Source organism: Dromaius novaehollandiae, chromosome Z (assembly GCF_036370855.1).
Source record: "Dromaius novaehollandiae isolate bDroNov1 chromosome Z, bDroNov1.hap1, whole genome shotgun sequence".
Taxonomy (NCBI): domain Eukaryota; kingdom Metazoa; phylum Chordata; class Aves; order Casuariiformes; family Dromaiidae; genus Dromaius; species Dromaius novaehollandiae.
The window spans coordinates 74,886,721-74,910,434 of NC_088132.1; the positions used below are offsets into that span (position 1 = coordinate 74,886,721).

Sequence of the window (23,714 nt, forward strand, 5' to 3'; positions counted from 1 at the left end):
AAATAGTATCATAAATAAAATTCCACTGTTAATGTTACATAAAGTATAAGACGATCACCAGGTCCTTTATGCTCATTTCTATGATGTTCAGTTTGCTGCAGATATCTGCCTTACAGCTGATATCTCCACGAGAGCAATGGCTGGAACACAGCTAGCTCAGAGGAGACCAAGAACACAGTCATCCTGCTTCCTGTCTTGAATTCTTCAGCTGTCATGTAAACTTTTAGCTAGGCTGAGGTAGCACTTACAAAATGCTAGATGTCTTCTACATGGCAAGAAAGACAATCCCTGTCTTGAAGCTGTGCAATCCAAAAATACAATAAAAACTAAGCTCAGTAGCAATGCTTGCAGGATCGGCCACTGCTTACAAAAAGCTGTACTAGTGTCAACTGCTTTCACTCCCTGACCGGGGGAAGAATGTGTAGCTACCCTCTAAGAGTTTTATACGGCAGTGGAGAATAGGGAAACAGCTGCAGCCAGAAGGGTGAATGACTCTGCAATGCCACTGAATCAAGCTGAAAAGAAACAGCCATATAGCTACAGTATCCCTCCCAGACTCCCACCGGCCCCTGAAAAGCTCAGGGTTGGCGGCGGGGCCCTCCTCAGCATGGGGAAGTCCTGGCCACATTCCCCCATTGGAACAAGAAGGAAGAACTTTCCATATGGAGTACCTCTGCCTTAAGCCCAGGGCCGTGTTTCAAAGCACACACTCCCAGTTTTCCTGCTGAAAGCCATTTTGGTTTAAACTGAAGATACTGTATACTAGCAAGCACTGGGGCTTTTCACTCTAGCAGAATGTCCTTCAAAACAAAGGGCTAAGAGGCACACTTTGTTTGAGGGAGTTTTATATACATCTCATGCCAACTCCAGGAACAGTTTTACTCACAGCTTCTGTCAACTCCAGTTGATCTGGGGGTTTGATAAGAGTCTTTGCTGCTGCCCATTCATCGAGCCCTTCTCCCATTTCAGTGGACGCATCTTCATCCTAGCACAGGAACAGCAAGCCCATTAGTGCACCAAGCGTGTGCACATTTCACTTGCTCCCAAGCAGCACTTCTCCAGATGTGGAGTGAGGAAGAGGAAACTGCACTTCCCTGTCCATCTATGCTTTGACTAGACCAGACAGCCCCAAATGGCAGGCCCAAATTTGAAGATTGTTAAATGTCTACGGTGGCCAGCAAGAGTTCAGTGAGTGTGAGCAGGACAATTGAGAACTGGCCCTCAGTTCGAGGAGCTGCTGACTGAAGATGACTTCTGGCCTGTAACAAAACTAGAGTAACTCCAGTAACAGAATTCAAGTAGCTCCACTTGTGTTTCAGTTTAGAAGTTGACAATTCTGTTTCTTTTGGCCATACTAAGCCCAAATGGGCTATAGTTCAGAACTGATCAGACGCAATCCAGGGACTGACAATTACTTCTAAAGTGCTGTTATATAAGGTACACTTAGAAATTAGTTCAAGATACAAAACTGTAGGGATGAGGCTTCCTGAGAAATGTTAATCATTTTCTTGCAAAGGCCAGCCAGTCTGCACTCCCACAACACAGAGAGCTGGTCTGCTTGGGCTGGGCTTGGGTTAGTGTCATGATATGATGTCTTTAATAGGAAAGGGATCACTGCAGGGATGAATTTCAATTACTTGTCATTACAGATAAACTGCCAGAACACCAAGTTGCTGATTAAAGAGTTTAGCTGCTCAGGGCAAAATTTCTTCCTCAGTTTGAAATGTGTAATGAGTTGATTTAAAATAAATCAATCATTCCTTTAAATACTGCTCTCTCAGGTCTATTAAACTTTATAGTCATATGCAGCTGTCAATGAGTCCAGGGTGCAAGTGAATGCTGTTTGCAGGTACAGTGCCTGGAGTATGGATCACAGGAACACTTCAGGATAAACCCATGAAGCGGCTTGGGTGGGTAGGGGGAGAAACAACAGTCTCATTATTTTTGGTTAGTGCTGCTGCCCCAGCAAAGCTTTGCTATTTGCAGAGCACCACAAAGGTAAAAAGCACGGTGCCATGTATAAATGTGCAGTGGCTGAAAGCAACAGAGAATTCTGCATATGCCAAACACCCAAGGAAACTTGCAGCCTGCAATCTAGTTTCCACAAGGGAAAAGGGAACTGAAATGGGGCAAACTGGAAGAAGGTCAGGCGCTCTCATTCTCAAGAGACTGCAAAAGCAGAACACTCATTCATGATGCAGTGTTACTCACATGAACACCTGCTTGTAGGACATTCATCTTGTATAATTCAAAGCCAGTTAGTGCAATGCTGTTTTCACTCACTCATTGATTAAAATACTGTTAGGTTTTAAACAGGTAAACATCTTTTTATTTACCTTTTTTATTTACCTTTTTTATGTAAAGGTAAATACCTTTTTTAAAGGACCAAAAGAAGGATGTTTAACAAGCCTGTGATTTGTCTTAAGAAGTGAAAAGCTGTTTGCAAACCATGCCTGCTTAAAGAATACTGAGTTGATATTAATTTGCCTTCCTCCATCCATGTCAATGGAGCTAAACGAATTTACATCAGCTCATGATTTGGTCCTATATAAGAGGAAGGTAGATTAAATAAGGGTGACCCCCCCACGCATTTATTTGCCTGGCAATAAAAAGCATTACAATGAGTTTAACAGTCAAAAAGTTGACACTGTTCTCTCTAATGCTGTACTTGTATGTTAATTATATGAATCTGGGCTATGTTTTGAATTTTCTAACCAGAGAAGGCAGGTTTTTTCACAGTCCATGTCAGCTTATACTTCGGAATTTACATCACAATTTTTTTTTAATCCTTTCATTTTGCAGTTTACCTAAACTGTGTCTTTGTTTTAATTTCTATTTTTATTCTAATTTGCTAGAGAATTCCCTCCTCAGTAGAAATCTAGAGCAATCCCTCAGGGCTAAATATACTGTAATGTTACCAATTCTATAAAATATGACATTATTCAGATATACTCCAGTTTGTACCTCACAGATGAGGAGGGGGGAAAAAAGATTTTTAAAAGCTCTTGGATTTGTGGATCTTACCCGTTTTTTGGATACAGATTTAGCAGGCCTTGCTGGTACTGCCTTTCCTCCTGAAGGTCCAGTTTGGCCCTAGAAAAAGAACGCATCCAATGTAAACCTTTAAAACACTTTGTTTCCTAATTTAACCAGAGCAGAATAAAACTTCAATGTGCTTGCTAACATTTCCCGCAAGGGTACATTTCAAAAGCCAAAATATTCCAGTGCTTTGCCTGTGAATCACTTGAAGGAAAAGCAGTCACTTTCATAATACAAGGCAACAGTTTACCTGCATGAAGCAACACTACGCTCTACCCTTGCTACTGCTAATCTGTTATAAACCTAAATGTTCTACACACCACATTCTAGTGTCCTGTTCAAACACATCAGAAAGACTGCTTTTGCCCCAAATGCTTGCATGTCCTGGTGAGACAAGGGACAGCAGATTAATACCTAGGGAGTAATGAGTGCTGAGAGGCAATGGAAAACACTGATGAACAGCTGGGAAGTCAACCACTGCCAACCTCCCTGAGTGCATCAGGGCGAAAAAAAAGGTTTTAAGATAGACTTTAAAGAAAACAATGGAAAAGGTACGGGGAGCCTTACAGTGTATTTCTAGGAGAGGTTACACAGAGGTTAAGGAATAAGAGAAGGGCACCAGTGACAAAGTCTTATGAAAGCTTTACAGAAAGTAGGAGAGGAAACAAAGAGGATCCTTTCGAGAGGACACTGACAGACAAATAGGAAGAGAACCCAGAAAACAGCGAGTGAAAGTACCTTATTTCAAGAGGAGCCCGGCTGACTGCATCAAAGAAAACTGATAAATCAAGGAAAACAGAAGACATTAGAGAACTTCATAAGAGCAGTTTCAGAGAAAATTTGCATCAACATATTCTATGAGGTTGAAGATAAAATTTAATGATAAAAGGAGGCGGGTAGCTGATGATGCAAGTGGGATCAACAGTGTGGAGATTTTTATTTAAACCTTCTGGTGTTGGGGGGAAAAGCCAGAAAAGAAAGATGGAGATTATGGAGATTATGAGAGAAGAAGGTACAGGAGTGGGTACAAAGGTGACTGGGAGATCAGATGGGATGTATGGTAAAAACAGGAATTTACACGGAAAAGCTCTTGACTTTCTGAGAGGGCAGCAGGGTTTGTAAGAGGAGAAGTGGGAATGAAAACAAAGGGGTGGAGGAAGCTCTCATGTGTTTTTCAATTTTCTTTAGAAAAACATAAGAGCGCGCCTTTCAGCTCACATGAACGATCCACCTAGACAAGTATCGGCCTCCAGCAGTATTCAAAAGCAGGTACTTATGGAGCATTCTCTAGGATGCCCTTTCAGCCTCCAACAGGGATTTCTTGAACCAAGAATGCTATTTTTTTTATTTCATATCACCGGACCTCTTTCTCTACAAACTCATTCCGTCATTTTTGAATCCATGTACATTTTCAGCATGCACAACTTCCTGCAGCAAGGACTCCCACAGTGCAACTACATGCTAATGCAAAGAACCACTGCTTGCTGTTTAAGCCTGCCACTTGCTATTTTCATCTGATTTTGCTAGGTTTTTTTACAGGAAAACCTGGCTTTATCCCATTATTCATCCCCTTTTCCATATACCTTATGAATACCTTGGACCCATGGAGCATGGGTCTCTACACAAATTCCTAGACTCTCCCCTCATGATTCCCCTTTATTATGAAAATTAAATTTCCACTTCTACCATCTGCTTTCTCTGTATTAAGCAATTATGTAGCCATAATGACTTTGACTCAATGTCCCCAAATCTTATTTCTAAAACTCCCTTACTTGTTAAGACTTGGCAATAAGAATTCAGAAGAAAAATATTTTAAGATGATGAGAGACTGCGAGTTTCAGTGTTGCTTCCCTTTGCACAAGTGAAGCCATGTAAGATTGCTGATATTAACAAACTGCCATAGGTTTTTTTTTTTATTCTGAAAAAGGCATATTAAAAACCATGAATGAGAAATGCACAGGCATACATGTCTGTGCTTATAAAATGGGCCTCACTTTGACATAAGATGTGTTATTACTGTTGGAGAAAATGAAGAGTTATGATATTTCCTTAAAATCCCACCGTGGGCAACAAAATTTAAGATAGATTTTTCAGAGCAGAATTTAACTGAGACCCAAATCAAAATCAAACTGCTAATTTTAAACACAAAACAAAGCCTCCTTGCTATTAGCCTCGTAAGTGAGTCTATAAAAGCACTTATCCAGCAGTAAAGGCATTGACAAGGCAATCTGAGGGTAATTGGATTTGGCAGTTGCACACATTTCAATTAACATAATCTAAAGAACCACCAGTGAATAAATATCTGCAGCTCTATTAAAATCCAAATGTGACACTGAAGAAGCGAGAATTTGACTCCCCTGGAAGGAAGCAGCACAAACCCTGCCCTGCTCCTCACTCCGTGAAGTGTTTGCAGGACGGAGATCCAGCCCAGGTGCCAGAAAGGCAGCAATAATTTAGCACAGCATAGGACATGAGGAAAGACATGGCACAAATGCCAATGAAACCCAGAGCAATGTGGATATGGCACAAGGCACCACCGCCACAGGGAAGCGGTCAGGTCTCAGCTTCGGGCTGCCCTGAATTTCTCGGCTCGGGAATGTTCTTCCTACTTGGCCTCTCATGCTTACAACTCACCTGTTCAGTCTGTACCCAAGACTTCTTCCAGTTTGTAACCGCATAGCCCTGTAACGCAGTATTGCCGTTGCTAGTAACAGGCCACAAGCTTTGCACTGAGTTTGCAAAGCCTCAGGACTGAGGCTTGTCAGGCTTGCTCTGTCTGGACTTTTCTTGGTCTGCCTGTAGTTCTGTTATACTTGGTTTAGCTGAACAGCAATTTTTCTCATGGACTAGGTGTTGACTTTTCTAATTGACTCCAGCTAATTTGTTCTATTTTTATCTTTGTATAGTACCATCACAGTTTTATGACTGTACCACAATGATATGGTGTAGAGAAATACAGGCCTGGTATGATAGAGATGGGACACAGGCTTCACATGAACACCTCACAGCTCTAAACCACTCGCCAATGGTCAGCTGAAGAAATGTGGAGCTGGAGCTGGATAAAATTCACTTTAGTGGTAACGAAGAGAAGAAGGAAATAGTATTTAGCATACTTTAAAAGCATCATAAATAGTAAATTTGGATGTAATGTGGAATACCAAACCAATGAAGAAACAGCAAGGTGGAAAAGCATGTTATTAAACATATTAAAGCGAGCCCAAGTGGATCTTAGGGTAAGGAAGAAGAAACCATGAATACAAACACCATATTCTTCCTAGTGAAGGACTCCAAATGCTGACAACTCCCCATTACATCCCCACCAGCACTAAAATTAAACCACCCACCTACGGATCCAGAGGGGCAGAAGAAGGGTAAAAGCAACGCTGGGAAAAGAGGCAGAAACTAAGATGTGTGTGTATAACAATTTTAACTGTATTATTATTATTATTGAAACTTTTTCTGCATAGAAGTATTCCTCTTTTTTCAAAAATAATTAGATCTGGGGGAATAATGCTTAGACTGTTAAGATTTCTATTATTCTAACAATAAATTCTTGGCTACATGTATATATATATATAAAAATATATATATATATATAGTGTGCTTGCTCTTTGCCCACAAACAAGATAATTGAGTGTAGCAAAGTTTAGAAACCATCACAACAAAGCACCAGGCTCTGAAAGCCTTCAGTTTTATTCCATGCATAACATTATGCTTTAGCAACTGGCAAAATAGATGCAAGTACTAGGTCCAGCAGCGTGCAACTGGGAGAGGGCGTGCAAGGGAGGGGGTCTCAGTGCACCAGCTGGTGGGATTTCCTCACTTACTCGGTTTGTCTCACTCTTACCTTACTGCCAGACCTGGCGCCCTGCCGCCTGCCTGGTGCTCCTGCCAGCTTGCTCAAGATCCCCTGGGAACAAAGCTTACAAGTTCCCCACAGGAGGGAGCAAGGACACAATTGACAGGACAGTTTGCTCCAGGATCTACATCAGACAGGCTACAGTTGGACTGTACACCCTCATTTTGAGCTAAAAAAAGAAAGCCAAGCCCTTCAAAACCCTAACAATGATGACTCGGGGCTATTTGGGTATCACACAGGTCTCTTCCCCGCGTAGGCTACACAGACAGGGCAGACATAGCTGGACCAGCTGAGAGCTGGTTTGCCTGGCAGGCAGGAGGAGACACTGGGAGGACATTCATCGGTCCTTGGCAAATTCCACAGTCCTTCGGTCCTCTCTCTCCTGCTTAGACAAACCACCTGTCACAGTGCTATTTTGACAACAAGTAAAGCTGACAATAGTATTTGTGTGTTATCCTGGACTGCCCTGGCCATTGAAGATAAAGACTGCAACTCTGCTTGACTCAATATTGCACAGAAACCAGTGCAAAAAGTACAGGGCAGCCTTCGGCGTGCAAGCACCACTCGCGCTGGGATGCACTACAACAGCCTATGCTTGCAGCCTACCCCAAATTCTGCTATATTAGCACCAGGGAACACTCTTGAAACTAGCAGATCTATTTCAAACCTATAGAAGAGGCAAGACAGAGGGCAAATATGGGTCAGTCAAGAATACAAAGCCTTTTACGCTGTCTCCTCATTCAAATAATACCACAACGTCTACCAGTGTGTTGTCTGCTGAAAAAGCCTGTCTTGACATTCCCTTTTGGGGGGTATCGCTGTGCTCTTGGTCCTCTTTCTTTGTTTTTGCAAGGGAGCAGGTCCCTGTGAACCTTTCCAAAGCCAGCACTTTGTCCTTCTTCATATCTTTCCTTAACGCTCCTCTCTCCCACGTTAGCTGTAAAAAGTCCTCGATAGCACCCAGGGAGTTGGTGTCTTGCCACCATTGCTCGCATTGCTGGCGTGACGGCCACTGTCTCCACATTCTTTTCTTTACTGTATCAGTGTGTTACCCACAGAGTATTATTTAAGTTGTAATCCTTCTGCAGTATGAACTATTTCCTTGTTCCGTATTTATACAGTTTGTACAACAGGTCGCAAATACATCCACAATACAAATAATAAATAATCTATAACTGTAAATCCACATCATGACTGTATGTTGACTAGCAAGATACTCATGACAAGGACCTGACTTCATATACATCTCTAAAATTCAAGCACATTTTTGCTGTTACATAATTAGCGACAAAGCATCCTAAGTTAACAGACTATTATTAGGATCACGGAGAGAAGCACTCGGAAGTTAGAAAACATGAGAATTAAGGTTGCTGTGGCAACCTTCATTTCATCCCATTGGGCACAGACGTTATGATACACTGATTAATTACATAATCACACACTTTTTTTGTAGGCTCCCTGCCTCTCTGGAGCTCTCCCAGGCTTACTAGCTTGGACAGAGTTCACATAATAAGTTACTACTAGGATTTTGGATAATACGGTTCAGCATCCGGGAGATTTGGTTTTTAATGTAGCCTACGTCAGACACCCAGCAAACAACAGTTCAAACCAAACAGTTAAATTTTGTCAAATTCTATATAAACTGAAGATAGTCTTACTACAGAAACCATCAACAGTCTTCATAAATCTTCATAAGAAATGGTGCTACTATATCAGCCTATAATAATAATAATTAACAAGAATACAAGAGTGAATAATTGTGAGAGATTTTTATTAGAAAAAAGAGCCATTGTTGCTAGGGAACTAAGGAATAGGTAGAAGGCATAAAAGAGTTATAAGGAGTTTCTCACTTCCAGGTCATCGCTATAACTCAGACCACACTGGGAGGTGCTACAGCAAAAAATGCCAAAGCAAGAATTTGTGCATGCTAAAAATGGTTTTCTCTGATGACCATTTGCATCTTACATGGAATAAATGAACAGACGTAGTGTAATTCCCACAGTGAAAAGAAATTAGAACTCTGAAACAGTCATAATATCTAAATTAAGGATGTATAAAGCTCAAATGATTGGCCTCTTCTGTATCTTTCTTCCGGGACATATTTATGACAGTAGCGCCTAGAAATTCCTACCTGGGCCAGACACTGACTTGGCTAGAAAATAGCCCCTAGAGCAAAGATACAGTAATCTAACAGGGCAGCACAGATGAAGAGAAGAAATAGATGTAAAGTGATGTTTTAAGTTCCATTTAACTCTCCTTTCCCTCCCCACTACTCCCCCTAAAGCAGAGAAGCCATCAGGAGATACAAATAGCCGCAAAATCAAGTCCTTCAGCTGGATGTTTTCCTGTTGCTGTGCTTGAGCTGTCCAATATTCATTTCTAAGTGTATTTTTAGGTAGCATGCTGGGGCTGTCTGCAAATTAAATTTCTCTAACTAAGTTTTCATTATAAAAATGGAAATGTAAAATAAGAAGGAATCACTGGCCACTTTCCAAAGAACATTGCTGTATATCAGAGGGGCATTACCAGGCTGGCATTTGGGAAGAGCTATCCTGTTTCCGCATCCATGTTTCTGAAGAAACATGTAAGCGGTGGGCAAGCATCAGAGAGACGCACTGTCTGGTGAGAGTTTTGCCCATTATACCCTACCAATATGCTTCCAACTTGGCCTGAAAAGAGGAAAACACAGAATCACACTTCACCATCCATCCAAGCCTTGGTCTTCTTGCTAACTCTATCAACAGTGATTATTACTCTCTCTTTTTGTTGTTGATGTGACAAGCTACTAATTGCTATCTGAGACTCATTAACTAATTTCACACAAAACAGACAGAACTATCAGTCCCTGCTTTCTTGAATAAATAGCAAAAGTTCTGAAGCTTTGCCCAAGTCCTGAAATAATCCTGCCCACTTGGTTTTTTACAGGTATTTTGTATAGTCTTACTTTTCAACTATTTACCCTCTGCTACAGATAGCTTCTGAGTTGTCAGTGGCAATGCTGATGGTAAGTGAATCATCCAGGAAGCAGAGATTTAGTCCCAAGAGCAAGCATTCATTTGAGAACCAGGCCAAATCCTCAATTGATGACTGCAGAAATCCTTCAGAAAAAAATGCATCCATCCTTCATGTTCAGATCCAAGGCCTGCCCAGACTAATCAAGTAGGAGATGTGATGACGGTACCATGTACGCTGTTCTGCCAGCCAGCATGAGATCAGTGCCTCCTTCTCCTGTGCTGTCAGACTAGATTATCCCTTCCTGATTAGCTCTTGCAACTGGCCACTGCACACACAACACCAGGTGAGGAGCCAGATACCCCACTATACACTATCTCCTTGAGCAAGGTGAAATTTCTCCCTGTACTTAAAGCATAAGGAGGGCTGAGCTGCCTGGGTCTGCAGATCCAGCCTAAAATACCAGATAATTCAGGGATGAGGCAGGTTGATTACTTTTCAAAGGAGAACTGTCAGTTCATATTAAGCAAATTTTCCAAGGGCTGAAAATCGATTATGTATTAATGAAACACTCATCACAGGGCAATGACAAACCTAGACTATGTTTTTTTTAAGATTACTAAAGACATTCCTACAGCCTCTTTGCTCCCCATACAAGCTCTCAGCATAAGACAATCAGACTGCAAGGCTGAGTAATCACAGAACATCCCTGCTAAGTTTACTTTATCTTCCTGAGCGGAGACATTATAATTCCTTCTTCCCCTGGAGCACAGCACAAAGGTTAACATGTAATCTGAAAAAAACAGAAGAACAAAGCTGCTCATAGGATTCTGAGGGGAAGAGGGAGAGTCAGTTATAAGAGCTAGGCTTGACATTTCCGTAAAACCATTTAATAATTTCCTGCTAGCTTTTTATTCTCATTTGGAATATTAGCGGTCTCCATAGTAAACTATTGCTTGACACAATGAGCAGAGAAGCACAGCATGGAAACAAAACCAAAGGAAGCAAAAGGACTTCCAGCCTGCCCTGCAGCAGACATCCATTTCCATGCACTAGGGATGCCAATTTCAGAGCTATTTGCCAACACGTTTTTTAATCTGCTTTCTGAGAGACACTAAACTAACTGTTTATTTTATATTACATAGATGGTTTAATGCACGTTTAAGAGCCAACAAGCACCTTAAAGTCTTTGCTAGTAAAAAAGTAAAACGTGACTGACTGTTGACTGAGTTGGGGAGAGATCTCTTTGTTTGGCTTTGACAGTTCGCTGAACAAAAAAGAAACTGTTTATGTCAGTGGGCACAAGCCCACATGTCAAGGGTAACGAGAAACGTCTCGCTGCCCAAATTCAGATGCTTTGCTTACACTGTAAAAGTTACCTGCTGCTAAAAGTGGGAGTTGATCCTAAGTGGTAAGTCCAGCCAGCCTGGTTCTACGCAGAGCCATGCTGTAAGTGCACACAAAGAAGGGTATGCAATGTCAGTCAAGAAATCACAGTCAGATCTGGCTTTCCCTTGGGTGGGTTCAGCCACAGACATATGTAGCAGCACAGGGTGCACGCCAATGCTCAGGCAAGGCTTCTCCTTGAGTCACCTAGCAAAGAAATGGAGCTCTGGATTCAGCATACCCCACACCTCTTACAGCAGGTATGATAACCACACTTAAAATAACTGCTTTTATAAATCTCAGAATTGTTGGCCGCTCCCTCGTGCCACCCAGGGCAACACACAGACCTGACACAGGGTTAATACAGTGCTGTGCCCTGCCCTACCAACAACTTTCTGCTTGTCCTCGTACATGTCACACGGGTCAGTGTTTCTGAAGAATACCATACTTCTGAGTGCCATTCGTCATACTCAAGACCTAATTTTCGGAGGAGCTGAGAATCTAATCTTTCCATGGACTTCAGTTAGATTTGAGGATGTTGGCTTAAGCCTTTCCATAACTATGCATCTGCCCAAGATACTGCTGGGCTCAATTGCTTGTAACACATTTCAGAGCTGAAAGGAAGGATGTTACTGAAGTACAGAGCATACATAAGTTTAATTATTTACAAAGCTGCACCTGGAATACAAAGCTGCATCATGCACATACAGATCTAGGTGTGTTTAGTTATTTTAACAGACTTTGAACACTGAAGCACATTCTTTCTTAATGAACACAAGCATAGACCAGGAATGGCCTGAAGACACTTCTCATTAAGGATCAGATCAAGTCAAATGATTCACCTTGAAGGGCACTGCCTTTATGCCTGATGACAAATCAGCTTTTAACACATTTTGATACAAGAGCTTGGGAGATTCCATTCAAAGTAAAATAAAAAGACACCAGGTGGCGGAGGTTGAGCTGGAGATGAAGTCACCAGGATGAAGAGATAAAGAGTGAAACAAAGCAAGAAGCTGGTATCAGAGGAGAAGGCAGAGACAAGAAGGGCACAGAAGAGCAGACAACCACTACCTAGAGGGAAAGAAAAAAAAAAGAATTGATCAAAACCACTTGAAGAACACACAGCCATGAAAGTGCAGGAGGGACTATAAATGATGTGGCAAAATGGAAAAACTTGATAATGGCCAGGTAACTATCTCAGCTGTGAGAACCATCTTAGGAAGAAAAATTTCAAAGAGAGAGCGGTCAACAATGAAAAACCTAGGAGGCAGAGCAGAACAAAGGAAATACACAGGAAATAGAACAGAGGAATGAAGAGCACAGGGACAGGTGAGACGAGCATAGTGATAGATGAGAATCTGCCATGAAAAGGACAAGGAAAATAGTCCATGGAAATAATGCTCAGTAGAAAAAATGGGCTCATAGACTAGTAGCAGACTTGTTTCCTGCCTCATTATGATCACTGACAGAGAGGAAAAACATGTATGAGATGGGACCTTGCTCGTTTATTTTCAAAAGATATTTTGGAATCTAGACATTTGGAATCTAGACCTTGACTCACCAATTGGTTTTATACTGGCCATCAGGCCTCAGGAAACAACAAATGTCAGGCCCTGAGTGTGAAGTGAGGAGCGTACAGGCACAGCCATCCAGCACCATGGCTCTCGCAGCACCTGTGATGTAAGCCCTATTTTGAGTCAGTGACAATGAGGCAAAAGTCCCTGGACTGCAGAACCAGCTCCTGGAAATACACACAATTCCTCCACTGCAAAAATATTCTAGCAGACAAAACTAGATGAAACAGCAATCAGATTTTACAAGCACAAGGCAAATATAGGAAAGGCATATAGCATGAATTGCAATAACTTGAGAGATAACAATTTTATTAAAAGTTATGTGAAAAGTGAAAAAATCCGAAGAGTTTAAACAGTTTATGATTTTTCAAGAACTTTAAGAAAAAATGAATGCCTTCACAGAACGTTAATTAAGTTTTTCCAGTACCATGTAAATAAAGCCTATTCATTTCAGACTATTTAAGATAATGGTTACCAAAAATGACTGAATCTATTTATGTGGAAACTGTAAAAATAAAATAAATTGAAATTCATAGCAAGCATTTCAACCTAAGTTTAGTGCATATCATTATTACTATTAATGGGTTTTACAATTTCAGCATAAACATCTCCATTATCTAGGGCTGAATGTGGTCCCTGGTTCTGAATTTGTGGCAATAAAGCCCTCTGTAACTTGAAAATTGCTAGTTCTTCATAGTAGAAGCGTTCGGAATGTCACAGAGATCCTCTCTCTTTTGTCTTCACTGCTCTAAAGCCAAGAGCCCTCTTACCACACGTGTAGAAACAACCGAATGGTGTCCATCAGACATCAGGCCCATAGAGAACCGGTTGAGTACTTCTGGGTTACCCATGGTATGCCATGGTCCAGATAAATCACCCTTAGATACTTAGAAGTTACTTGACCATAAACCAATCCAGAGAGGGAAAGATCAGCAAGGGCTTCTGTTCCCTTGTTGCCTGCATCCAGACAGAGCTCCACTACCAGCGCCCATGGACGGGGTCTTTGGACTCTCACAGACCAGTGGAGATGGTCCAAGGACCTCGACTACTGTCTCACTGCTCTGAACCTCCATATCTGTCCCTCTATTTTTCCCTTCCGCTTTTCTTGGCCATTTATGGTTTTCTGGCTTACCTTCTGGATTAAGGAAGCAGATCTCTTCTCCTGGGGCATCTCTGGCCCACCTGTACTCACTCTCCCCAAGATCAAATAAGCTGGAATTGACCAAAACCTGTTAAGCTTTTATCTGCCGGGTCACCTTCTGCTTTTATATCAAACATTTTGGCACTCCAGCAGCACCTAAGACACAGGACCTGGCTTGGTCCCTCTTCCTGCAAGGGGACCCGAGCAGACGGGCCGTGCGGAGCCCTAACGCAGCCAGCACAGCCTCGCGGACGCCCGTCCAGCCCCCGCTGCCGACCCCGAGCTCAGCAGGCAGCCTCCTCTCCTCGTCGGGGCTGGGAGAAGACCAGACAGCACCGCAAAGGCAAACTGACGCAAGCTGCGGCTGACTACAACCGACAAAAATTTTTAAAAAATTAAAACCTGGAAGCGGTGACGTCACCACGGGCCTGGCACGGCGCCAGCGACATCGCGGGGCCGCCGAGCAAGGCCGCCTCGCGCCAGCCGCGACGCCCCCACAGCACGAGACGCCGCAGTGACGCCACGCCGCGGGCCACGTCACGGCGCCGGCGGTGATGTAACCGCGGCGCTGTCACGCGGCGCCGCCGCCCCGCTGCGATGCCCGCACGCGGCAGGCCCTCACCTGCTGGTGCCTGTCGCCCGCCTTCCCCGGCATGCCGCCTGCCCCGCGGCTCGCCGCCGCCGCCGCCGCCGCCCGGCCCCGCGGCACCCCCACACCTCCTCCGCGCCCCACCGGCGACCGGAAGTTGATGCGGCAACCATGGCAACGCGCCGGAAGCCGTGCGCGGCCAATTCGGCCGCAGGAGGGGCTCAGCGCTTTGGCATTACCCGCGCTTTCCCCCACCACTGACGGTCTCCCCGCTCCCCCCACGGGGAGGCAATGGTACGTCCCACGCGGCGGCGAGGCGCGGGGGAGCCGCGGGGAGCCGCGCATGCGGGCTCCGGCGCCGCCGCCCGAGCTACTCCAGCAGCCCCGCCCCGCTCATGAATATGTAATAAGGGGGCGGGGCGGTTGCGGCCGGACCCGGAAGCGGCGCGGCTGAGTCACCTCGGCGGCGAGCGGCGGCGGCGGCGGCGGCGATGAGGCAGCAGCAGCCGCGGCGGGCGGCGTCCTTCGGCGGCTGAGGAGCCCCCGCGCCCGCCCGCCTGCCTTCCCGCCGCGCCTCCGCCCCGCCGGCACCATGATGGAGGAGATAGACCGGTTCCAGGTGCCCGCCGTGCGCGCCGAGATGCAGCCGCTGGTGAGGGGCGGGCGGGGCCGCGCCGGCAGCCGCCGCCGCCTCTCCGGGACGCGGGGGGAGGGGCGGGGCGGGGGCTCCCCGGGGGCGCTGCGGCGGGCGGGGGCCGCGCGCCGCGGCCGTTACGTAACGGCTGTGCGCGGCGCTGCCGGGGCCGGGCCGGGCCGGGGGCCGCCGCTGCTGTGTCATCCCGGGGCTCGCAGCCGCCTCCGGGCCTCCCGCGGCCGGGGAGCGGGGAGGGCTCGCGCGGCGCCCCGGGGGCTGCGGGGGCTCCGGGCGGGCGGGTCGCTGGGGGAAGCCGCTGGTGTGGCGGCCGCCCTCGGCGGGAGGCTGCTGAGCAGCCGGGGCGCGGGGAAACGCGTCTGTCAGACCGCTCCTGTGCTCCCTCAAACCGGATTTTTTATTTTAAATCACTCGTTTCTTAAATCCGTGAGCTTTTTATTCCGTGCCAGGAGATAAAGGACGCTTCTCACTTCACAGATGCAATTATGCCCAATTAATGAGCTCTGAAGAGGTTGAAATAATGGTTGTGCTGCTGCTACATGGGACCCTGGGGAGCCTTTCCAGGGCAGGAAGCGCACGAGCTCCCGGGACTCTGCGGCTGCCTTGGTGGGAAGCAGAGTGGTCCCGGGCTTCTGGTAGCTCCTGCCCTCACACTTAGGAAGGCCGGCTGGCTGGTGGCTGTGGGAGATGCTAGCTCATCCCCAAGTAGCCCAAGACTTCCTTCTTAGAAGCGCATAGCTGCTTTGCTCTGATAATGAAGGCTGGCCTGCGTGTGTTGTGCCCCAGCCGCACGCTGCAGAGCACTTGAATGCCTTCATCCATCTCTTTCTGGTTTGAGAGAGATTCCCTCACGTGCTGCTCTCCCCCTTCTTCCTGCCAGCATCACTCTCTGCTTTGAAGGTACTTTGCTATGGGCAACTGGAGACCTGTTGAAATACAGAAATACAGTTCACTTTGGTATTAAAATGAAAGCTGGATAACAGGCTGACTCACTTGAGATGTTGATTCCCTTTGGCACCTACGGTAAGCAGATTTCATCTCAGCGGCTGATTGTGTGAGATAGTGGTATGAAATGTTTGGAGAGGTGGAAAGAACTTTAATGAAATGCTTCTATGGATCCTCTTGACAGCAGGTGAGAGCAGGGTATTGGCACGTTCATGTTAGCACCAAGATATCCACTACTGAGACTTCTAGTGCATCAAACTATATGCTGTTTAGAGTTGACGTGCCTCTCTGTTCCTTGTTTTCTTGTTGCCAGTGCTGATAAAAAGTTGAGAACAAAATAATTGCCTTATGAACATAGATTCTGCTGTTAAGCTGTACAAATTCTAATTGTTTCTCAGTGATGAGAAAAATGCTTTTATTATGGTGGGAGAGCTGACAAATTCTGCACATTTTGGAAAAAAATATGTTTTTAGGATTGTTTGGTTCTTTATTTTCTAACCTTTATGTTTGAGGGAGGAAAAAAAAAATCCATGCAAACTGATGTTGAGTTGTCACATGCCCTATTTTTTTGTGTATGGTTTTGCCAAGGAGAGGCAGTGGATGTGACAAGGCCAGCCCTCTTCATTCATATTGTTGAGGGCAGTGGGTATAGCAGTGAGATTAGCAAGTTTGGAAAAGCTGTTGGCAGACAAAAAAAAAAAAAAGAAAGAAAAAATGCTCTTATGTATTCACTAGAAGAATTAGGATTTCTGGTTCCCAACAAAAACTGTCATAATAGTAGAGTGGAAGTGGTATGTTACTTGTGTGTTGCGTGTATGTGGGGTGAACAGAGCCTGAGGAGGTTGACTTATGCAGCCTTGCTGTCTCAGGGTGGGATGGTACATCATGCAGCAGTGGTAGCAACTTTAGGAAGTAGCCTGTTACTTTTCCCTCTTCAGCAGCTCAAGAACTAAGAAACCTTCACAAAGGGGTTTCACGCTAGCATAAAAAAAATACTCTGAACAACTTCAAAGAGTTGTGTTTTCCTCTGCTTCAGGGCTTAAGTTGACTTTTAAACAATGGAGATCATAATGAGACCTTGCATATGTGAGGGGCTGTTGCAGGTAGCAGATGTGTGGGGTTCTTTCAGGTGCTTTGAAATGCTGGCGCTGGTCTCAGATGTGGGACGGAACAAGTCTGGTACGGCACTTCTAGTGCCTTGAAGTTGTGTGGCTTGGTATGTGTGCTTTGGAGCTCCTGGTCTGTACCTTGCAAGCAGGTTAGAGCAAGTGAGGACTGGATGCTTGCAGGGTTTTGTGCAGCTCAGCAGCTGACTGGGGGTTTTAGCATAGTATTTGCTTGGGTAACACAATTCTGCCCAATACTGCTGCTTTGTTCTATTACAGTTATCTTTTTTCCCTCCCCTTCCTTCCTGCCTCCTATGTTTTAACGTGCAGAGTGACCTTATCTCTCAGGACTTGTTTTCTCTTCCTAGTGTAAAAGATTTTTGTGCCACCTGGCCTCAGAGATGGGTCGTTCAGTGCTGAAGGCCAAAAGAGTCTGGTATAGTTGTCCCCATTCAAAGGACTGAAGTAGAGATTTGTTTCCCAAGTATGAACTGCCAGCCACTGTGAACTGCTGCTGAAGCTATTAAAAAAAGAAATGTTTTGAAACATAATCCCCTGCTGAAAGCAAATAGAGAATGAAGAGTTCCTTGCTTGGTCTGAAGTGCATACCCTGTATGAAATGTGTTTCCATGCTGTTTAGGCTGGATGGTGTGCTAGGAGACCATTGTCCGCTCTGATGCTGGCCAGTAGCTGGCAGTGTCACAAGGGTCCTGAAGTGTCGCTTATCTGCAAGCTCTTCTCAGAATCCTTAAAAATGCTGCTGTGTTCTTGACCAGCGTGCACGCTTCTGAATGTCCTGTTCATCTGTGTGGATAAAGTGTCCTCTTGACTTTTTGTTGTTTTCATGCTGAACTCCAGGATAACCGTCAGAGATATGCCTGGAAGCTGCCTGACAGTCTGGCCTGCTGATCTGGTATTGTTCAAATCTGACATAGGTACAGCTGTAAGATGCTTAAGGAAAGCCATTCTTAAAAGTAGCCTGAAGCCTTTGCAAGCCCCTCAGCCTCCAAACCACTGATACTGGCACTATTGATCACCTGTCTGTCGGGGGTGATAGTACACTAATGTCTAGTGCCTACTGAGAATATATCCTGACAATAACCAGCATTGTATTTACTGAGCAGGAACAGAGAACCTGACACATCCATGGCTTTTTGCAAAAAGTAACTCCTTTAAAGCTCAGATGTGTCTGGAGGGCGATGGGGGGAACCTTCTCTCTTCGCTGGTCATCGTCTTTGTTTGTAGGTGCATGATCAAAACTTGCCCAGCCAAGGGCTATGTTGGCATCTTGTTGCAAGGCTGAGAGCAGCACCTAACTGACGTAAACTGGAGTCATGTGGAGCACTGCTTGCCCTGAGAAAGCTTACCAGGATCTCTACTTGCTACAAGTTGCCCTCTGCTAATGACAGGGTTGGGTAGGGGTTGTGCTGCAGAACTGAGGAGCTTTTGGTCTGCAGGCTGTACGTTGGCCAGCTCTTTCATACATGATCCCCTACGGTTCAGACACAGAGATGTAAAGGTAAGAGAGTAGGCAGTCATTTCCTTCTCCCTCCAGCCTGTTTGGATAAGCATCACAGGAGTCAGCTCTCTTGACTCTGCCTGACCTTCTCTACAAACATGCATTATAAAAAGAGAGCTGCCGAATACTAATGCAAACCCAAGGAAAGGCTCAGTGCAGGGCTCAACGGGAGCGAGTTGCTGTAGAGAGATGGAGAGGGTGGCATACAAACCCTGGTTAAACATGGTCAGGGTGCAGGATGGGGCCCAGTGTTCCATGTCTCCACAAGACTTTACTCTGCATATTTTGATATTTTGGCACAGATTTGCTCGTATTCATTGTGGAAGGAAAGAATGACTGGAAACTCGAACACGTTCCATAGGAAACAGGGATCAGAAGCGACCTATTCTTATCTTGGATATTGGTGGCTCTTGGCCTTCCTCTCAGAAATGGCTGCCTTTTCAAATCCACATCAATTATTTTTACCTGGAGTCTTGTTTGCTCCTAATTCCAACTATGATATGTTCCCTATCCAAGTTCAACTGAGGAAACTGTTCCTTGTCATTTCTCCCTGATCCCTGATTCATCTGGTCCTGATCTTTCCCTGCTCACAGAAAGGCCTTGCCATGCTGGCTCCTGGGAAGTGGGGTAGTTTCACATAAAGCCATTTCCCTGCATTGCATGGTACGATGAGGCCTGAGAGCCAGCACTTCTGGGACAGTTATACTTTGTAGGTAACTATCCTTGTACATATTTTTGGTATTTGTGTACCCTTACAACTGGACAAGCTTTCTCAGTCTCATTGTTGTTGCGTTGGTTTGTTTTCCCGTAACTTAGTCAGGAGGTTTGACTAATATGTGATTTTTGTTACAGAGATAGATATTAGAGGGAGAGAGAGAGGGATGTTTGCACAGTGAGGATGTTGCAGAGAAAGATGATTAAAATATGCTGTGAAATAGCAGTAAGAGGGGCTGTACTAAGATATGGACGTTCTTCAGCACTGGAGCCTCACTGCCTGTTCTCCCCATGACTTATAAGCCTACATCTGTGGTGCTTGTCAGCTGGACTTTTGCAAAATCCTTGAGTATCTTTGTTTAAAACAAAATGAACTGAACATAATGCAAGTATGGATTCTGCTGGTACTGGAAACCCCCTTGAATCTCTGTCTCTAGCACATGCCAAGCACTGGTTGGTATACAACAGCAAACTGTCAGATGAAAGTGTTGGATCACACGTCACTGGTGCACTGACCCAGGCAGTTTCTGTTCTTAGCGCAAAGATGCAACTAGAGTAGAAGTGCAGTTGCACATTGGCACCAGTACTACCTTTCATAAGAAAAAGCACCTTTCAAAGTGTAGCAGCTTCAGGGAAGCTTTTCCACCAACTCCTGAGACTTTGGCTTACTTTCTGAAACTGGCAGCTGGAACATAATTTTTCAGTTCCCCACTTCTCCATCCACATGAAGAAGGGGAGTTCTTTTCAGAAAAATTGGGCTAATGGTTCCTATATTGAGTTCTGAAGCACTGTTGCCAAGTAGGTTCCTAGCAAATGTTTGCAAGGCTGTGCTACCTCAGGCTGGTAGTTCTAGTTGTGATGACTAAGGCAGGCCTAAGGATTTTGTTTAGCCACATCCTACAATGAAGCTGTTTGCTTTTCTAGCTGAGGTGCCAAATTTACACTGATCCTAGAGGTGTAAAATTTCCAGAAACCTTGAAGATAGAGAAGATGCATTTCTATACAGAGATTTTTGAAAATTGGAAACTAAAAACTGAAAACAAAAAACCTAAATGGAAATGTCAGATATGTCTTCAAAAATGAATTATAATTTTAGCAGTCAGTGTGAAGTGCTCAATGCAGTTAAAAATCTGCTTTCTCTATTTTTAGAAAATATTGACTGTATCTTATACCAGAGAAGTGCTGTGTGTTCAGATATTTGTTTTGTTTGGTGCATCTCTAAAATAGGGGAAAACCTGAAAATAAAAAAGCAGGAGTAGCTAATAAGCAAAGAGAAAGGTTATACCTCTAGGGCTTAGAAATAGTATGTTAATATAACATGAGGTCTCTAGTGCAAATACGCAAGAAACTTGTCTTTCTAGAAGGAAGTAGCTAAAATGAAAATGTCATCCTTATGTATATTCATTGTAATGTAGCCCTAGGGTTACATAGCTATGTTGTATAAACGCCTACAGTATATCAGAATTATGATGGCCGAATACTATGAGTCCTGAAATAGAAGCTGCTTTTAGTTATACAACATGTTTTGAAGTGCCACGGTGTCATTTATAGCAATAGTCTAAAAACTACCTCCCTGAATACCTGGTTCTCTCCCCCCTCCTTTCCTGCCATCTTCCTCTGTACTAGGGCTTTGGTTCAGAGGGACTGGAGCTCCCACCCCCTTACTCCCCCCAAGCTTTTATATTTCTCAACTAGCCATGGAAAAATCTCAAACAGTTACTTTAGCACAGGCTCTCAAACAGCTGCGGGGAGGGATATGCCTACTGTTGTTAGAGGATGACCTGTCAGGACATAGGAGCGTGGTCTGGCTGGCACTGTCCCAGCAGGCACGCAATTTCTTCTTTTCCACTTTTTTTGCACAAACTCTTACTCATGGTTGTTCTGTCAGTTGCATTTTGAAATCTCAAGTAAAGTATTTATAAAATACTTTGCATCGTGAACTTGCAAAGAATTAAACCTGCACAATCTCCTCTTTGGACTTTTCCATAACTCCCAGGAGTTCACTATCTGTGGCTTGGTATTAGTATCTTCTCAGACAGCAACTTCTTGTATGAAAATAGCAGTGTACTCTCTCAGCCAATAGGTAATGGCAGGTCCATAAGGAACCAAACAAGATAAGTAAAATATTGGGGTAAGAAGGGAAATAACATATGCCTCTAGTTCTGCAAGCTTTCGTTCAAAGCATGCTGTACAGCCCTATGGGTAAGTTGAAGCCGTATGTGACCTCTCAGGAATTGCATCTTCCTTGCCCTGGAATTGAGGCTTGAATCCGATAAGAACAGAGGAGAGGACCCTGTCACTGGCTTTATCTGTTGGTTATGAGATTCAGAAGTGAGGGTGGCTGGCTAAAGACAGAAATGGGAATTGGTCAGGATGATGATGTGCCTGTTTTTTTTCCAGACATTTTAAGACCTTGGCTAGAGTAATTGCCTTTCTGCTTCTACACAGATCAATTATCTGTCACTTTCTACAGGCAGTTTCTACAAATGTCTACGCTTTCCCCCTACGCTCGCAGACACTGTGCATCTTCTGTGCAGTCTTATGCCATTTTGAATGTAAGATCCCTGTGCGATTATTCCATGTCTGTCACTATAAAATTGACATCTTGATGATGAAGCGACTTGCAACTAGTAAATCCATCAGTTCCAGCTCTAACCCTGTTTAGTTGTCTTGACCATTATTCTTCCTTCTGAGGTTTCAAATCTAATCTTGTTCCATGGATCAGTGTCCATTTTTGAGCATGCAATAAAGAGCAAGCATTTGCTTCTCTGCTTTGACCCTGAGGGTAGTGAGTTGGAGTGAATGAAACTGTAGGTGGAAATTTTCTTCAGTTTTGAATAGCAGGTACTAGGAAGGGCCTCTGCTCAGCTTTTGGACATATTCACCTTGAATTTGCGGGTATCAGGGTTTCTCATTTCTTTGGGAAGGAATGCTCTCTTAAATACATGCAGAGTATACTGGCTATATCTAAACTACTTTTACTAAGTGGGTTGCTAAGTCCTCTTGATTATGGATCAAGAAAAGGGCTCATGGTTTTCAGTAGTAGGGGTGATGGTAGCGGACAATTAACTTGTAGAGAAGAAAATTGGCCCTCTAAAGATGGGTTACTGAAATGAAATTTCTTCATCCTCCTATGCAAGATCTTTTTTCCTATACAGAAGGAAAAAAGGAAGCCATTATTTGTTATGTCTTAAAAAGCTATTCCAGCTATACTAGCAAGCTGTCTTGTGAAGATGCAGCTTCTGCTGGCAAATAAGTCATTTTGCTAGAATATTTTTAAAAAGCTTCCCTGAAGTTATACTGTGTAACTGCATCTTTATTGCAGCTGTTGTTAAGTTGTCTGTCTGGAGTTAGTGGATAAAACAGGTCAACGAAATTGCAGTGTAGATCAGGCTATCAAATAACTAGCCACTGAGTAACTGGTGTGAAGACTCTATAACCTAGCGCTTTCTCTGTCTGCTGGACCATGTCTCTTAGATTCTTGTGTGCTGTGCTGAAGTGGATGGGATTGCCCTTTCTCATCAACTATTTGAGGGTTTTTCCCTACACGCTTTCCAGAAAGCTTGATTTCAAAATGGATTGTGAGGTCTCTTCCGTCAAACTTGTTTCCTTCTGAGTCCAAGACCATCAAACATGAAACCTTTATCCCTGGATATGGTACAATCTTTTGTCTCATGCTTATCTGTCACTGCTTTTTTCAGTAGCTTTTCAGTGTCCTTCCTGAACTAAGATTTATTAATATGAGCAGCTAACCTTTTAGGCTTTACAGAATTCAGTCTAATAAATTCTGTGCGCAGTCTCTTTTTATAAGCACCCAAGCACAATGTTGGTGTTTTAATGATGATGGTTTCTCTGTCTTGTGCATTTTACCAGCTACATAGGGATGCAGATTAGTGATTTAGTACACATATTCAAAGAAACTGGTTACTTAGGTTATGACTTGTTTTAGGGGGACTTTTTGTATGCCACCGGGGAGGGGGTGTGTGCAAAACTCAAGACAGCAAAAAGCCTCTCTCACAGTAATTACTGCCCCCCCCTCCCTAACTCCATGTAAATTTTGGAGGGGCTTCATGTTTGGTCTGAGTTTGCAAGCTCTGGAAGAGCCTTTGAGCTGGCATGAGATGGCCTACTTTGGCCTCTCCTGATTCTTGCTTCTAAACAGATCTCTCTTCCTGTTGGTCAGATACAAGTGTCTTTAGCTTCCTCAATGTGATACATCTTTGTGTAATCATGTTCTT

At 44.2% G+C, this 23,714-nt stretch overlaps 2 protein-coding genes and 1 long non-coding RNA gene across 6 annotated transcripts in view; 1 reads left to right on the forward strand and 2 right to left on the reverse strand.

Moving 5' to 3' along the window:
* Positions 1-14,924, reverse strand: part of LOC135323455 (dynein axonemal intermediate chain 1-like) — a 149,167-nt gene extending 134,243 nt beyond the window's left edge. Inside the window, exons 1-3 of one of the 2 annotated variants that reach the window (XM_064501893.1) lie at positions 14,574-14,924; positions 3,025-3,093; positions 887-985 (exon numbers count right to left, since the gene is read on the reverse strand). In XM_064501893.1, coding sequence (XP_064357963.1) covers positions 887-985; positions 3,025-3,093; positions 14,574-14,885 — 480 coding nt within the window. In that variant the 5' untranslated portion in view covers positions 14,886-14,924. Of the gene's footprint in view, positions 1-886; positions 986-3,024; positions 3,094-13,942; positions 14,330-14,573 lie in introns of those variants that run through there. The other variant, XM_064501894.1, reaches the window with a different exon arrangement.
* Positions 8,653-12,942, reverse strand: LOC135324963 (uncharacterized). Its single transcript, XR_010386181.1, has 3 exons — positions 12,798-12,942; positions 11,230-12,307; positions 8,653-10,643 (listed from the first exon to the last, which is right to left on the reverse strand). It is a non-coding gene; the product is annotated as an uncharacterized LOC135324963 (long non-coding RNA).
* An 18-nt stretch (positions 14,925-14,942) lies between the features above and the next one.
* LOC112987804 (protein FAM219A) overlaps positions 14,943-23,714 on the forward strand; it is a 102,366-nt gene continuing 93,594 nt past the window's right edge. For 2 of the 3 annotated variants that reach the window (XM_064501895.1, XM_064501896.1), the window contains exon 1: positions 14,944-15,192. In XM_064501895.1, the coding sequence (XP_064357965.1) occupies positions 15,133-15,192 (60 nt within the window). In that variant the 5' untranslated portion in view covers positions 14,944-15,132. Of the gene's footprint in view, positions 15,193-23,714 lie in introns of all 3 variants that reach the window. The other variant, XM_064501897.1, reaches the window with a different exon arrangement.